This window comes from Indicator indicator, chromosome 5 (genome assembly GCF_027791375.1).
Source record: "Indicator indicator isolate 239-I01 chromosome 5, UM_Iind_1.1, whole genome shotgun sequence".
NCBI classification, from domain to species: domain Eukaryota; kingdom Metazoa; phylum Chordata; class Aves; order Piciformes; family Indicatoridae; genus Indicator; species Indicator indicator.
Window position 1 is genome coordinate 27,149,955 of NC_072014.1, and position 15,668 is coordinate 27,165,622.

Here is a 15,668-nt window from a genome sequence, read left to right on the forward strand (position 1 = left end):
TACATCATTAAAAGTACTGCAATGCACACATTCAAGGATGAACATGAAAAAATCAAATACCTAGCATCAAATGCCTAAAAATTACATTTAAACTTCATTTATTAACTCTACCCTGTAATTTCTTATATTTGCAGGAGAAAAATGCTTCCTGTTATCAAAGCAGACTCAGTCAATAAAACCCTAGTAAATGCATATTTCAACTTGTGTTTCAAAACATTTCTCTTCACCTTTGCTCTTCAAACCCTTCCCCCCCAAAATCCAGAGGCAACAGAAATACCTCTTTGACAGTCAGCCTGTCAAACTCTAAAAAAAATACAGCAAAATCTTTTCACTTACTTTTCTGGCATGGCTAATTAATTTTCACAAGAGTTGAAATATTTTTGCCATGAGGGATACTGAATATAGCCAAACAGAGAGAATATCTGCATTGGTAAATTATCATGACAGATTTGCAAGGCTTTTCTTAAAGCTTGATAAGCAACTTAACTGCATAGAAAACCTCACATATTCTTAAACAACTTTGAAGCTTTAAGCTATCAGCCAAATGCCTATTCATCCAAAGATTTTTGGATTTCCCCTGAAAGCATGGCACAGGCAGCTTACACAGTTGTGAGAGCCTATGATTAAAAAAATTGTATAAAGAAGGGGCCAAGCCACACAGTAGCTTCATGAATGCAGATTATCCTAAAGGAAAAATGGGCCCAGGAAGATACTGCTTTTTTATTCAGTCTTTTGATGCAATGACAAAGCCTGCATTTTTCTAGAGACAAAGATTGCTCTGTTGACTAGTATGAAATACATACACAGAGGTTCATGTTTCTTCACTTAATCCACACTAAAGTTCAAATAACAGTTTTACTGGCTGCTGAGGTGCAGAGCAGATGAGCTGGGCATCTGAGATGAGAGTGAGGAAATCTACAGCTACCACCCTCATCTGAAAATTACACTTGATAAACTCATTACAGCTATGGTCTACTAAGATTCCTGAAAAATACCTTGTCTAAAAGATCACACTTCATAATTGTAGAATACACTTACTAAGACAATAAAAATCAGACTTCTATAAGGCACATAGATGCATTTTTCTTGTTATCCCAACTGAGATAACACCTCTGTGGAAAAGTCTTGGATATATAAACAAAGATGATTAAGGGAGTGGAACATCTCCCTTATGAGGAAAGGCTGAGGGAGCTGGGTCTCTTTAGCTTGGAGAAAAAAAAGACTGAGGGATGACCTCATTAATGTTTATAAATACATGAAAGAGGGTGAGTTTTGGGAAGACAGAGCTAGGCTCTTCCCAGTGATGTCCTATGATAGGACAAGGGGCAACAGGTGTAAACTGGACCACAGGAGATTACACGTGAACACAAGGAATAACTTTTTCACTGTGAGAGTGACGGGACAGTGGAATGGGCTGCTCAGAGATGTTGTGGATCTCCTTCACTGGAGACATTCAAAACCTGCCTGGAGGGGAGTTGGACTGGATGATCTTTCGAGGTCCCCTCCAATCCCTAACATTCTGTGATTCTGTGATATCATTAGCTATATTTTTCATTGGACAAACATGAAGTGAAAAATCTTTCAATGCTTGCATTAGGCATGCTGCTAAAAGCGTATGTTGTTTGGCATAACAGCACAGCAGTCTGCACTTAATGGGCAGGATTCAACAAACGTTGATAAACAAGCAAGCTAAAAGAGGTCTGTGACCAAGGAACAAAGCCTGCTGTTAAATGCAAATGCTCTGCCTGCACTACATCACAAATTTCAACTCTTTACCAAACATGCTTTTGAAATTCTATTCATAGAAACATTCCCTCCAAAATCCACTAAAGAGGAAGAAAAGGGTTTTTTTTCTTTAATACAGATTCAAAAAGTAATTTTCCACTAAAAACTGTAAGGATTTTCTACCTAATCTAAAGCCACTGAAGAAGTTGTTTTAAAGGCACTGAGGGTTCATTAAGTCATAAAATTCACTGATTTCAGTGAAACAAAAGCTAAGTGACTGATTAATTAATTCATTTACTTTTTAATTTCTTCCCCAAAAGACGAAATTTACAGTATGGCAGAGAGGATTAGCCCAGTTTACCTGAAAGTATAAATTTCTTCCAGCCCTCCTTCTTCATCCAAATTATGCATCAGTTTCGTTACCACGCCAATGCCTGCCTTCTGCTCCTTAGTTAAACCCTTTCTTGGAAAAGGGTTCCCATGCAAATGAGAATGTCTGCTGGGACTTGTATCTTCATCTTCAACTTCCACTGGAAATGGCAGACTAAAAGCACAAGCAGAAGTAGTTAATTTGACCTTTTTCCTTATTAAAATAGCCAACAAACCAAAAATTGTATCTAGCTGCAGTTAGATGTATAAAGAGCCACATGGCTTGCGAAACACATGTATTATTGCACATCTAGTTGGCATTGGTAACATCTTGACCAGAGCTGGGTATCATGTCAATAAAGGAATGTGTCCACATACAAGAAGGGATGAAGGAGTAAACACCACACTGACTAGGAAACAGGACCTATGAAAAAAAGTTTGAACAAATTAAATCCTGGAGAGAATAGAGTCAGAATGCAACACAGTCTTAAATATAAAAAGCTGTTGCAGATAGGAAGGAAACAACCAGTTCTCTGTATTTAGCCTGCAGTCAAATCACATCATGGAATCAGGTCAGATATTTGAAAACCTGATAAAGGCATTTCAAACCATAACATCTAAAATCAACTGCCTGCGGAGACACAAGACTTTTCATCACTGGAAATCTTTACAGAAAGATTAGAGAAACACTGCTCAGCAATGACATACAACCAACCCAGTCTGAAGCAGAGGACCACTAAAGGCCCTTCCAGGTCCATGATTATGTCTTGGCTCCAAATGCCAACAAATGGACCTTCCTCTGCGGTGGGGCTATTAGGTATTTCTGGAATCAATCCTACTCTTCAGATTTTAATAGCTTACACCACTAGGTGAATTTCCGAATGAAGATGACACGTTTTCCTGCACTGAAAAAGTCAAATTAAAAGCGTAAGCTAAGGGTTATGGATAAAACGACTTTGCTGCTCCTCAAAAATGAAACAGTTAACTACACATAACCACAGAAAAGAGAGATGTGTAAGATCCCCTACTCTGTGCCCCTGACAATGCCTGCACATTTCTCAGATCTTTCATCTAATACAATTTTGAATGAACCACATGATACCTTTTACCACATTTCCACAAAGAAAAGAAATTTCAGCACTGTATTATGTTTTCAAAAAAGCATCCTACAATCTCTACTTTATTTTCACCTCATTACTCCTCACTAAACTTATCTGTGCATCAACATAAGCAGAGTTAACGATACGCACAACAATCTCACAGAATTAAAGATCAAGTTTCAGCAAAAGCCTTGATACCTTCTAAAGAAGCAGCATCCACAGACAAACACAATAACTATATTCTAAAGCTGCTACCAGAGCAAAAAAAGCTTCAAATCTCTGATAAATGAAAGATTACTTTCATTATATAGGGCTTAGAAATGCCTGTGGTGAGAACTGCATAATACCCAAAGTTGCACAGAGCTCAGCATGTGCCTGGGACTTGATAACAGTGAGGAAAACCAACTATCTGCCAAAAGTTACAACTTAATCAATAAACAGGGCATAAGAGATGGAAGCGTGGGTCATAACAAAAGGAGAAGATTTAACTAGAAATTATTTTAATGCCATATCCTGAGTGTTTTACATCTGTACATGTGTTTCTCAAAGCACTGCTTTTGCTCATGTGACTGAGAGATGGTGTAAATCTGCAGCTAAAGCTCCAACAGCAACATTGCTCTATTGCTTCCATTTGCCATGGGGCTTTTCCTTTGCCACCTTACAGACAAAGAAATTGTAAAGGTGTATCAGAAATCCCACAGAATAAAGCTGCAACATTTACTTGGGCTGGTGGCATCTGTGCCAGTCCATACAGCAAACTACAGGTATAGAGACAAGGTAGCAGGGTCTAAATAGCAGGTCTCTGAAAGCACTGACTGGCAGAACATACTGAGGCTCACGGTGCTGTCTCCCCTGCCTCCAGTGCCAACAATAGCTCAAATAAGCTAGAAGGGGCACATCAAGGCATGCTGCAAGGATGCCTGTGCAGGCACAGCCTGAGAATAGTCCGACATTTTTACATTCAGCGTCTCCCAAGCACAAAGAAAGGTATTTTTTTTCTGGAGGATCACCCCATGACTTTCAGTCATGCTTTCCTACCTAACCTCTCTGTTATCTTGCAGACGGATTGACAAACAGCTTTAATAAATTTATCAAGTTCGTAACATTGCTCCTTACTGATTTCTGTGTCTAGGTGAAAGTAAAAAGAAAAAAAAAAAAAGAAAAAAGCCTAGAAGTAAAGCTGTGCCTTTAACTTTCTTCTGTGAAATTGTTGTGTCAACCACTAACTTTCACCCAAAGTTTTGCCTTTAAAGAAACTATTAGAAGTCCTATAGATTCCTGCGTTACCGTCATGTGCAACAACTAATACAGATTGATCCCTCAATGGCTACACCTGTACCGAGACAATTAACGGATTCCTGTCACAACACTTAGGACGTGCTTCCATTTTCCACTCCCATTAACCAAGCCTGTCACTATGAATACAACCCTTCTCCTCAGATTTGCTTTTCCACTGACACCAGTCAGGCTATGAACATCTGCACCACTATCTCATTACTTCTTCCCAATGACTCCCTTACCTAAAAGGATCTAGGCTGCTGCTGTGACAAAACCACTGTTTCTGAGGCTCTTTCTGGCTCATTGTTTCCCAGTTCTCTGCTTACACAGATCTCGTCTCCCATTTAGACTCTGGTTCTAAGCTGTAAGCTGAACTGGTGAAGCCACCATATTAATGTGTATGTCACATTAGTCAAAGGAACTTGGTTCCTAACTGGAATTCATGGCACATATATCACAGGATCATGAGATCACAGGATGTTAGGGGTTGGTCCCTCCTAAGGGACCTTAGGAGATTGTGCAGTCCAACCCCCATGCCAGAGCAGGACCATAAAATCTCGTGCAGGTCACACAGGAATGCATCCAGATGGGTTTTGAAAGTCTCCAGAGAAGGAGACTCCACAACCTCTCTAGGAAGCCCATTGCAGTGCTCTGTGACCCTCACAGTGAAGATGACCCTCCAGGGTCTTAGTCCATGGGATTCCTGCAAATATACCTCTGAAGAGCACAAAGTTAGCTCTGCAGAAATCCAGGGCTGTAGTCCTACTTATAGCCCTGCTTCTACCACTTATAATACTAAACTCCACCATGTCATGATCACTGTCACCAGGGCTGTTCCCAACCTTAATGTCTCCAACCCGTCCTCCTCTATTAGTTAATACAACATCCAGCAGTGCACCTCTCCTTGTCAGCTCCTCCACTACCTGCATCAAGAAGTTATCATTGACACACTGCAAGAGCCTTTGGGACTGGCTGTGCCTAGCTGTGTGGGCTTTCCAGCAAATACCAGGGTGATTGGAGTCACCCATGAGTACCAAGGAGTGCGTACTGGAGGCTACCTCCAGTTGACTGTAAGCAGCCTCATCAATATCTTCTGCTTGATTTGGTGGTCTGTAGTAGACACCCACAACAGTTCCACCTCCTTTCCACATCCCTTAATTCACAGCCACAAACTTTCAACCTGTTCTACCTCCCCCAGCCCGGATAGAACTCAATACATTCCAGTTGCTCTCACACATAGAGAGCAACACCACCGCCTCACCTTGTTGGTCTGTCTTTCCTGAAGACAGACCATCCACAACTGCGCTCCAGTCATGGAGCTGTCCCACCACGTTTCAGTGATTCCAATTATATCATAGTCATGCAGCCTCACACAGATCTTCAACTCCTCCTGCTTATTCCCCATGCTCGGTGCATTGGTATAGAAGCATTTCAGAGAGGGGGTTCATCCATTAGCCTTCGCTCTTGCTGTCTGTCCGCTCCTGGCCACCAACCTACCAGTGAGCCTTGCATGTGCTGACGTATATTTGACAGAAGCATTTGTAACAATCACCTCTGCAGAAACACTCACCATCTCCTTCAAGATTATTATTAGGAAAAAAATAGTAATTTCTCTCTTTTTAAAATGGCATTGTGTATAACAGCCACTTCCATACTTACAAGAATTGAAGTGAAATTCCTGTTTTCTTCAAGTTAGCAATAATAATTTCCAGCTGATCCTCACTGGCAGGACTCCTAAGGTCTGTAAACAGTTCAATGTGTCTCTTCTCATATTTCTTTCCTCTTAAAATACAAAACCAACATTTACATATATAGGAAATATTTCCTGTAAGGCCTTTTTCTAATCCTTTCTTCACGAAATTGAGGCTTTAACAAAGTAATATACATGTAAAAAAAAGAAAAAAAAGGCAAAGAGACCTACTTACTTGAAACTGTTCTATCACTGCTCACATTACTTACGGTACATTTTTATCTTTCTATATTCCCTCTACTCAATCCTACTCCTAAAACTAAGGACTCTAGCCCTGTGACTGTATAAATCACTAACTAAATCTAAAGGAAAAGAATTCTGCCAATTTTCAACAATTGCAAATAAAATACTAATAAAATATGTTACACTGGATATTTCCTTGGCAGCTCTAAGTCGGTCCTTGTGAAAATGGAAATTGTATTTTAAACTACTGTTGCTGGTGCACTTGAGTATGCTAAATCAGGAGAGTCATTGCACAAGATGGACTTCAAAGCCTACCTAAACCGCTAAGAAGTAGTAAAAACAAACAACAGAAGGTGTTGTGAGATATAAAATAAAATTCTGTTAAACTGGCATTGTTTTAATCCGGATGTTCAAACATAAGGGAGTTTTTATGATAGTTTTTACTTAACTGAAGGTAAATCTGTATCAAAGCGTTTGATGCATACAAGTAACTTAACCCATGAGATAACAACAGCAGTTGCTCCATAGGTATTCAAGGTTACACTGCCATAAGCACAGTGATTTTAATTCACAACTCAGTAATAATTGTTAAATTGAAACAGCTTTCCCTATCGATTAGACTTTATTCACAAAAACACAAATTGCATCACTAAGTCTAGTCTTCTGCATTCACAATTAGATCATATATTTTTAGCAACATGTTCAATCACTGTTTTGAGGGAAAGCTATCTTCCTTTCCCTGAGTCACCAGTTCACCAAGCGTTAGGAACGGTCACAGTTCCAGTCTAAGTATATTCATCAATTTCATAACACTTGTACCAATGCTTTCTTTCAGCTTAAACATGGTTTTTTCCCTACTGCATGTTTATCTCCCACAGCCTGTATATTTACAAACAGCCAGCTCATATCCAGCAGCCTTTAATTTGCTAGGCTGAACAAACTCACCTTTCTTGTTCTGCTTTCTTTTTGTTTTGTAAGATAAAACATCATCCCTTACAAATTTGGCAGCTCTTTTCTGTGTATTTTAACTGTCCTGGTTTCAGCTGGGACAGATCTAACTTTCTTCCTAGCAGCTTGCTTGTTAGTGCTCGAATACTGCTGTGTTTTGGATTCAGTATGAGAAGCAAGATGATAATATATCGATGTTTTCAGTTGTTGCTGATGCCTCAAGGATTTTCCAGCTTTCCATGTTTTGCTAGTGTGCAGGAGCACAGGAGGCTGGAGGAGAAGCATGGACAGGGCAGCTGATCTGAACTAGCCAAAGGGATGTTCCATGCCACAGGATGTCATGCTCAATATATAAACTGGGGAGAACTGGCCAGGAGGGGCAGATCACTGCTCAAGCATAGGTGGTAAGCACATGCACTGGGCATCACTTGTTCTTTCTTCAGGTTTTATTTCTCTATCTCCTTTTATTGCATTCCTTTCCACTACAATTACTGCTATAACATTTTAAAATTATTATTATTGTATTTTATTTTAGTTATCAAACTGTTACCTAGCTCCTGAGTTGTTTGTTGTTCGGGGTTTTTTTTTAATTCTCTTCCCCATCCCACTGGGATTAGGGAGGTATCTGTGTGGTGCTTAATTGCTGTCTGGGGTTACACCACAACATTAGCACCTGAGTTCATGTTTTTGTCCCTTGTGTAACAGCATCCATATTTCCGTGAACCTACTGCAAAGTTCCAGTTGCATCAGAAAGCTCTGAGATTGTCTGCAGAAGCCAGATGTCTCCTTCACAGAGACAGATTCCTGCACTGCATTTGTTTTTAATGTTTGTTTGTGTTTGGTTTATCTATTTAAAAACAAAACCAAAAATCTGTATTTATACAATACTAGAAATGTAATACTGACAAGAAATCACATCAGTTCCAAAATGCAAGATCAGAATTCTGTAAACGGTTATATACTTACATTGTTTCCTTCTGAAGCAAGTCCATACACACAATAATTGCATCCAGAACTAAGCATATTTAAGAAAAATGTCATTTAGAGCATGAATCTTGTCAGAAAAGTGTTTTTCCTATGAAACAATGTTCTGCAATTTAGTTAACAAGCAAACAGTTTTGAGACGAGTACTCTTCAAATATCTACTGTGCAAGAGCTTCCTACATAACTTGTCTATTTTGTGATCTTTCCCCTTCCTCATTTTCTTGATGGAACAGTAAAAAGACAGCTTCAGGATCCAATCCTTTAACTGTCAACGAGGAGTCTCAAGTCCAATGAAGGAGCAATCTTAATGTTTACAACATTACTTTGAATCCACAAATAAAATTTACTTGCATTTTCAATACAAGATAGAATTTTTACAACGAAAGTTTTCTTTCAAAATATCTGCATCTGTCAATCTCTTACAAAGTAGGAATGTGACTGCTTCTGCTAAGATACATCTGACTGGCTGCACACTTCTCTGAAACAGCTCTTCACAGTCTGAACAGAGCTCACAACCACCATTTTATGGCCAGAAAGTGGGAAGACAGCACAGGAAGATGAACAGTATGTAAAGGAAATACACAAAGGGAGATTATATAGATCACCACATTTTTAAATCTCTTCACATTATGCAGCTAACAGAACACATTCAAATATGAACAGCACTCAAACCAGCAAGTGACACCTGGCAATGTTAAAAATACTTTACACAGAAATCAACATGATAAACCTCTATTCTGCTTTGTCTGACTTCTAGTATTTCTGCTGACATATTTTGTAAAGAGTATTTTTATTTGATGAAAAAGCATAAACCAAATCCTGGAACACTATTTTAAAAAGCACATGTCTTATTTGAGGCCTAAAATTATATTACAAGTCTTTGTTCTCTTTAATTAACAGAACACTTAATAAACTTAATGATTCCCTATGGCCAAGATTCTATCTTCTGGCCTGAAAGAATGTCAAAAAGCAGCTAATACGCTTTTGAACAAACTTTCAACCACAAATTAGATCAACTCTGATAGTATTTACAACTTTGGAAGTAAATCTGAGCCCATTTCACAATGCCAACTTCTTGTCTCCTATGTAATCTGAATCAGTGGAAGAAGCACTCTACAATAGAAGGATACAGTCTGCTTGTTCAGAGCCTGGTTTAATCACATCTTGAATGTCTTCCAGCAGATCAAAATCTGGTAGCATTAGTGACCTATGTACAGTAATGTTTTGGTATTGATTCTCACTGGCAAGGTCATTCCTAGTACCATCAGTACCAAACAAAACCACAGCAACCTCATCTTTACTCTCAGCAAAAACCTGGAAACAGAAAAAACACAGGACAGGTGTAAAACCACAGGTAGATTCATACCTGCCACATTAGGCAGTCCAGCAAGGTCAACTAATTTTGCAGCATCAAGTAGAGTAGATTTACTTTTTCAATGATACCCTACCAAAATGTAATCTTGCAGAGTTCACATGAGGATATCTGGGATAAAACTAAACTAGCTGACTAAGTCCGTGAAATGAGTCTTCTGTGTGGTAAATCCTAAGAACGCTGAAACAGTTTAGAGAAAGTGAAGAGTATTTGTTTTCCCTAAAAGTTTCCAACAGCCTGAAGAGTGACCAGTCCAACTGCCCCATCTCATCCACAAAAGTACAGGTGAAACAAAGAGTACTGTTACTCCTGCATGAAAACATACTAATTCTCACTCCTCATTTATTTCAACTGTTAGTAAATAAGAAAAGTATTTCACACATGTTATTGCTTCCTCTTCCTTTTTAACAATTTACGGTGTGTGAAGTCACACATACCTGTCGCTGCACAAACTTTAACATAATCTTCTTGGCTTGTTCCAGTGAAGATTCCTCACCAGGAGCAGAACTGCTCATTGTGCAGCCTACATCCAGGCACAGTACTACAGCCACCTAGAAAGGAAAGGCAATACTGAACAAGAATGAAAAAGGCCAGCCACCTTGTTTTAAAATATGAAATACATCCAGTTCTCTGAGAAGTGAAGCTGCCAAAAGGACATGGGCGATAAATCAGAAGACTGTCAAGTGATATGAGATGCATAGTCTACTTCTGCAAAGCAAAGGGGATGAACAGGAAGAGAAGATGCTGGTCTAAGCTCTTTTGCATACAGCAAATAACTCCAAGTACCTTTTCAAATATCAGCCAAAAGAATCTGACTCTTGTCACCCAAATAGATAAATCTTAATATCCATTTTAAAAGAATAACTTGCCTAGAATAGCTGTCAAATGTTCTGTATTAGCAGCTCTCAATTTTCTTGTCCTTCTCCTTTTCCAAGAACATATTGTGCACCTCCCCTATCACTTTAACAAGAACTGATTTGACTCCCTGCATCCTCTCAGGACAGGACAAGAAGAAGAAAGCAAGCTGAGCAACAAAGCTCCACAAGACATCAGTAAGTTATACTTGGGTTCAGCACTCTATTCCTCAAAGCTTTCACTATTGGCTTGCCTGGGAGTCAAGAATTAATGTCCCTGAGTCAACTACTTCTGCAGAAACTTAGAGCAGAGTAAAAGAAGTAACTGAGGCTGTACTAGACTCTCACAAAAGACTTGTTACTGCTAACCTGCCTGCCTGAGGAATTACTCTACCAGAATCAGCAACTGCAGACCCTTGGCTTATTGCTGTCTTGCCTCAAGACACACAATGGCTGACAGCTGAATTAATCCTGCTGTCCAAACCAGGCAAAATGCTCTTCACAGCTGGCAAGATGACAGCAAAGAAATCAAGTAAGTACATGAGTGAAGACCTGCTGTTTTGCTTAAGAAAAAATGACCAAGTGTCAAGACCTAACAGGCTCTTTTGGAAGGCTGCAAACTGAAGCCTGGTGCCTATTCAGGTATGCAGAAGTCTCCTTCAGGAAGAGGGCTGATCTCTCTTTTTGTAGAATAGAATCACCGAACTGTTCTGGTTAGAAAAGACCTCTAAGATCACTGACTCCAACCATCAGCCTAACACCAGCACAGCCATTAAACTGCATCCCAAACTGCCATATCCATCCATTTCTTGAACACCTTCAGGGACACTGATTCCACCACCTCCTGGGCAATCTATTCCAGTGCCAACCACTCTTTCTGTAAAGAAATGTTTCCTAATATCCAATCTAAACCTCCTCTGGGGCTATTTCCTCTCCTCCTGTCACTTGATACTAGAGAGAAGAGACCTGCCCCCACTTCACTACAACCTCCTTTTAGGGAGTTATAGAGCGCAGTGAAGTCTCCCCTCAGCCTCCTTTTCTCCAGACTACACAATCCCGGTTCCCTCACCTGTTCCTCATATGACTTGTTCTCTAGACCCTTCACCATCTTTACTGCCCTTCTCTGGACACACTCCAGCCACTCAATGTCCTTCTTCTAGTGAGGGGCCTAAAACTGAGCACAGCATTCAAGGTGCAGCCTCACCAGTGTCAAGTACAGGGGCACAATCGCTGCCCTACTCCTGCTGGCCACACAATTCCTGATACAGGCCAGGATGCCGTCGGCTGCCTTAGCCACCTGAACACACTGCTCATGTTCAGCAGGCTGTCAACCAACACTCCCAGGTCCTTTTCTAAAAGCCAGACAACTTTCCAGCCACTTTGCCCCAAGCCTGTAGCATTGCATGGAGTTGCTGTGACCCAGGTGTAGGGTCCAGCACTTAGCTTTGCTAAACCCAGACAAACTGAATTTTTAACATGGCAAAAACTAATACTTTAGCAGGGGCAATTGTAATTACTACTGAAGTACCCGCACCGTGCTCAAAGCCACCGCTGTCCCCGACAGAGCAGTATTTAAGTCCCTTTGAATTAGCAACAGCTCGAAGGTCGTCACAGGGAGAAGTGATTCAGTATCAGAGCAGCCGTGGCTATCGTACCGTTTGCTACTCACACCGAAGTTAGCCCTCATAAGGCGCCCGGGCCTGTTCCACACTACGCTGACTGCGGTACAACCCAGACGCCAAAAGGCAGTGAAGGCGATGCCCTCAGGCGAGCTGAGCGGATCGGCCACATCTGGCTCGCTGACGGTGCTGCCGGAACAACCCCGAGGCACCGCCAGAAGCCCCCCCACCGCCAGCACCGGGTGGCTCTAACAAGCGCCTGCCCAGGGCCAAAGCTGACACAGCGCCCGCGTTACAGACAGGCAAAGGTAGCTCCGGCCCGCCGAGGCGGGACCCATGATCACTGACTCAAGCGCTCAGCGGCGGCCGGGCCCGAGCAGGCAGCACCCCTTCAGTGGCGCCCCACCCCTGAGGCACTTTCCCGCGGATGAAACGTGCGGGTTGCCCAAAGGCTGTCAGGATACTGAAGCCCCCCTCTCCTCTCACCTTGCGCGCCATCTCCCTGTTTCCGGGACGCGGTGCGCCGGGCTCCTCCGGTTCGTTCCCCGACGGGAACCAGCGGCGGCGCTTCGGGTTCCGCGGCAGGGGCAGCGCCGCTCAGCGGCGGGCAGGGGCGCGGACAGGACTGAAACAAAGGGTGAACGAGGAGGCGATGAAGGGATGAGAGGGATTTGTCCTGCTACTGCCGTGTCCGTCCCCGAACTCCGGCGGCGGGGAGGGCACATTCCTTCAGGCCGTCTCCGCGGCGGTGGAGTGAGGTGATACGGTCTCAGCCGTGGCCTGAGGCTGGACCGAAACTGGTGCGGGTCAATCCGCAGCGGGTGTCTGGGCCACGTATGGGTGAAAAGGAAGGGAAACGTGAGGTACTTGCCCTCATCTTTCTCCTGGAGCCACCCCCCACCCCTTCAGCCCCCTTCAAAGTGTCACATCTAGCAGGCGTGACAATATCTGCGATTTTGGCAGTAGAATGAGCAGTGCATAGCCTAAGACAAGCCTGGTCTGGGTGGACTGGGGATCCCTGGGGATCAGGCAGTGGCAAGTCTCCGGGGCCAGGAAGCCCTCCTGTTCTCTCTTGCCCCTGAGCACCAACTCATTCATCGCATCTGTTACCCAACCCTCAAATCTAGTCCACCTAGGACTCTCCAGCCTCCACCTCACAGCGGCTGGAAGCCCTGCAGGAGACAGTCTACTGAGGGAGCAGCCGTTCATTCCCCTTTGCCACTGGGACAGGGCTTTGGGCTGGAGGGGAGCATCTGGTAAGTCACATTCTGCCCACGGATCAGCAGTGGGACAGGATTATTTAATTAAATATTAACACAACACTAGTGTTCTCACAGGTTTAACAACAGAGAGAAGTTCTGAATCGAATTACATCCAAGCTGTTGGATGAAAGTGAAACTTGTTGATTTTAAAAAGTCCAAGTATAGGAGATGCTATGTTGTGTATAACTTGGCATCAGCAGAGATGTATACAGAATCTTAAATATTTCATCACATATATTGAGTATTTCATGTTCTGCATTATCTTGCCTGTATCTTTTGAGAATATCATTAACCATGCTCTTTCTACTCTCAATGTATCTAAAATCCCACATTATAATTGTTCTCAAAACAGAGTGCAAAGTGGTGATATTAGTATAGCTACAAAAGAGTAAATCTCACATGAGCACTTCAAAAACCTTGCACCAGAAGACTGACCCTGCAAGCACAAATGTTTCCTTCTTATATTGAGTGATGTCTGAAGACAAAAATCCCCTTTCTCTCCTTACTACACCACCATGCTTTGGGAATATTGGTAATTGAGGGATTATGTCTTCAAAGCACTTTGCATGTCAAAGGGACAGAGCAGCTTGGTAATATAACAAATATTTTATGGGAAACCTGTAGACAAAAAAAGAGACAGCAACTGCAACAGGAAGCTGTGTGTTGTCTTCCTGAACGCCTCTAAGGAGATTTCAGATTAATCAGCTGAGGCAATCAGATCTGCTTGCTATTATTCCTGGTGTTATCTTCGTTCCTAGGAGTGTTTGACACAGACCAAAAGCCCCTTCTTGGGCTAGCAATCAGACAATTCTCCCATCCTGACTGATTTCCAGTGTAGCTTGCAGTATAGGCATACGACAAGGGATGTGCATGCACGCACACACACAGAGGGGAAGAGCAGAGAAACAAGAACTAATCAACTTCATCAGCAAAGGGTTTTCATACATTAGCAGAAAGGCATTTTGCCAGGCACCATAATAAATGAACATTGTATTTTTATGACAGGGTTGGGAAGTACAACCCCATCCCTGATTGCTGGCACAGAATATTGCCACAAAAACTTTCATAGTCCGCTCTGAATCCTAGATTTGACATAAAAGCTGAAGCCCAGGCTTTTGTCAAAACTCTCATAGCTAAAGCCGTAATTGTAAACGCTAATCAGAGAAAACTAATTTTCATATTAATTAGGAACCTCTGCTTTGCAGGAAGTTTGGTGTGCCCAACTCAGGTTGTAGAGAGTAGAACTAAGAACACCTGTAACCACGAAACTCCATGTGTGATCTTCTTATACATTAACTCTCAGTCTAGCATAAATGAGGTTTTACAATGTTTGTGGCAAAATTCATAAACAATAAACCCAAACATTCCCCATTTGCACCTTTGTGCTGCCAGATGTCCTCAAAGCTATTTTCACCATTCAAAGGAAAACTGGATCATCATTACTGAAACAAACTCATCCCCATTTCCTTTTCCTTTGCAAGTCTGCACAAATCTCCCTTATGGGTAGTCATCATATCAGACTAATCAAGTCCATCTAGGGGCACTGGGGTTTTGTTAGCCTGGATTAAGACTTAAAGATCTGTTTGTAAACACTTGCCAAAGGATTAATTGGCCATTTCCATTTTACAGAATGTCAGCCTCTGGGTATAAATAATCTTGGAGGATTTGGTATCCAGGGTGATCAGCTGTAATCTCATTTGCAAAAAAGTGAGTCCTCAGTTCCAATGCAGGTCTCACTCATTGCTCTGCTTACTCCTTTTTTGGTTATTTTTCTTCCCCTCAAAAAACTAAGCCTGGATTAAATAAGCATGTTCTTGGGGGAAGTAGCAGTGAGGGGCCTGCCTTGTGTTTAACTTCCTTCAATGCCTTTACAAGGCATCAAGGAAAATGGCTTCCCTACTTTGTTACAAGAAGGAATATATTATCCAGAGAATTACAGCTAGAACCCAGCTGCTAATGAGCAAATATGAATGTCTTCAATGTAAAAGTAAAAAAAGGACTTGGCCTTTGTTCCTCAAAGCAATTGCCCATGGACACTGGGTAAACACCTAGTGGAAAGAAGAAAACCATAGCCATCTGGGGTCTAGCCCAACAGTTTGATTAAAATAGATGCATGAAGCAGAACTTCCCACAAAAGAAGTAACTTTGCAGTCAATGCCTGTTCTTTGCCTAGATTCAAACATATAAGTGGGCAGTAACTGCGAACTGAGGAATTAGGAACTGA

At 41.8% G+C, this 15,668-nt stretch overlaps 1 protein-coding gene across 1 annotated transcript in view; it reads right to left on the reverse strand.

Annotated features, from left to right (window-relative positions):
- Positions 1-14,861, reverse strand: part of XRCC5 (X-ray repair cross complementing 5) — a 52,137-nt gene extending 37,276 nt beyond the window's left edge. The window contains exons 1-6 of the mRNA XM_054381241.1: positions 14,823-14,861; positions 10,147-10,260; positions 9,468-9,651; positions 8,320-8,368; positions 6,132-6,254; positions 2,087-2,269 (exon numbers count right to left, since the gene is read on the reverse strand). Coding sequence (XP_054237216.1) covers positions 2,087-2,269; positions 6,132-6,254; positions 8,320-8,368; positions 9,468-9,651; positions 10,147-10,260; positions 14,823-14,861 — 692 coding nt within the window. The remainder of the gene's footprint in view (positions 1-2,086; positions 2,270-6,131; positions 6,255-8,319; positions 8,369-9,467; positions 9,652-10,146; positions 10,261-14,822) is intronic.
- Between the last annotated feature and the right edge of the window lie 807 nt (positions 14,862-15,668).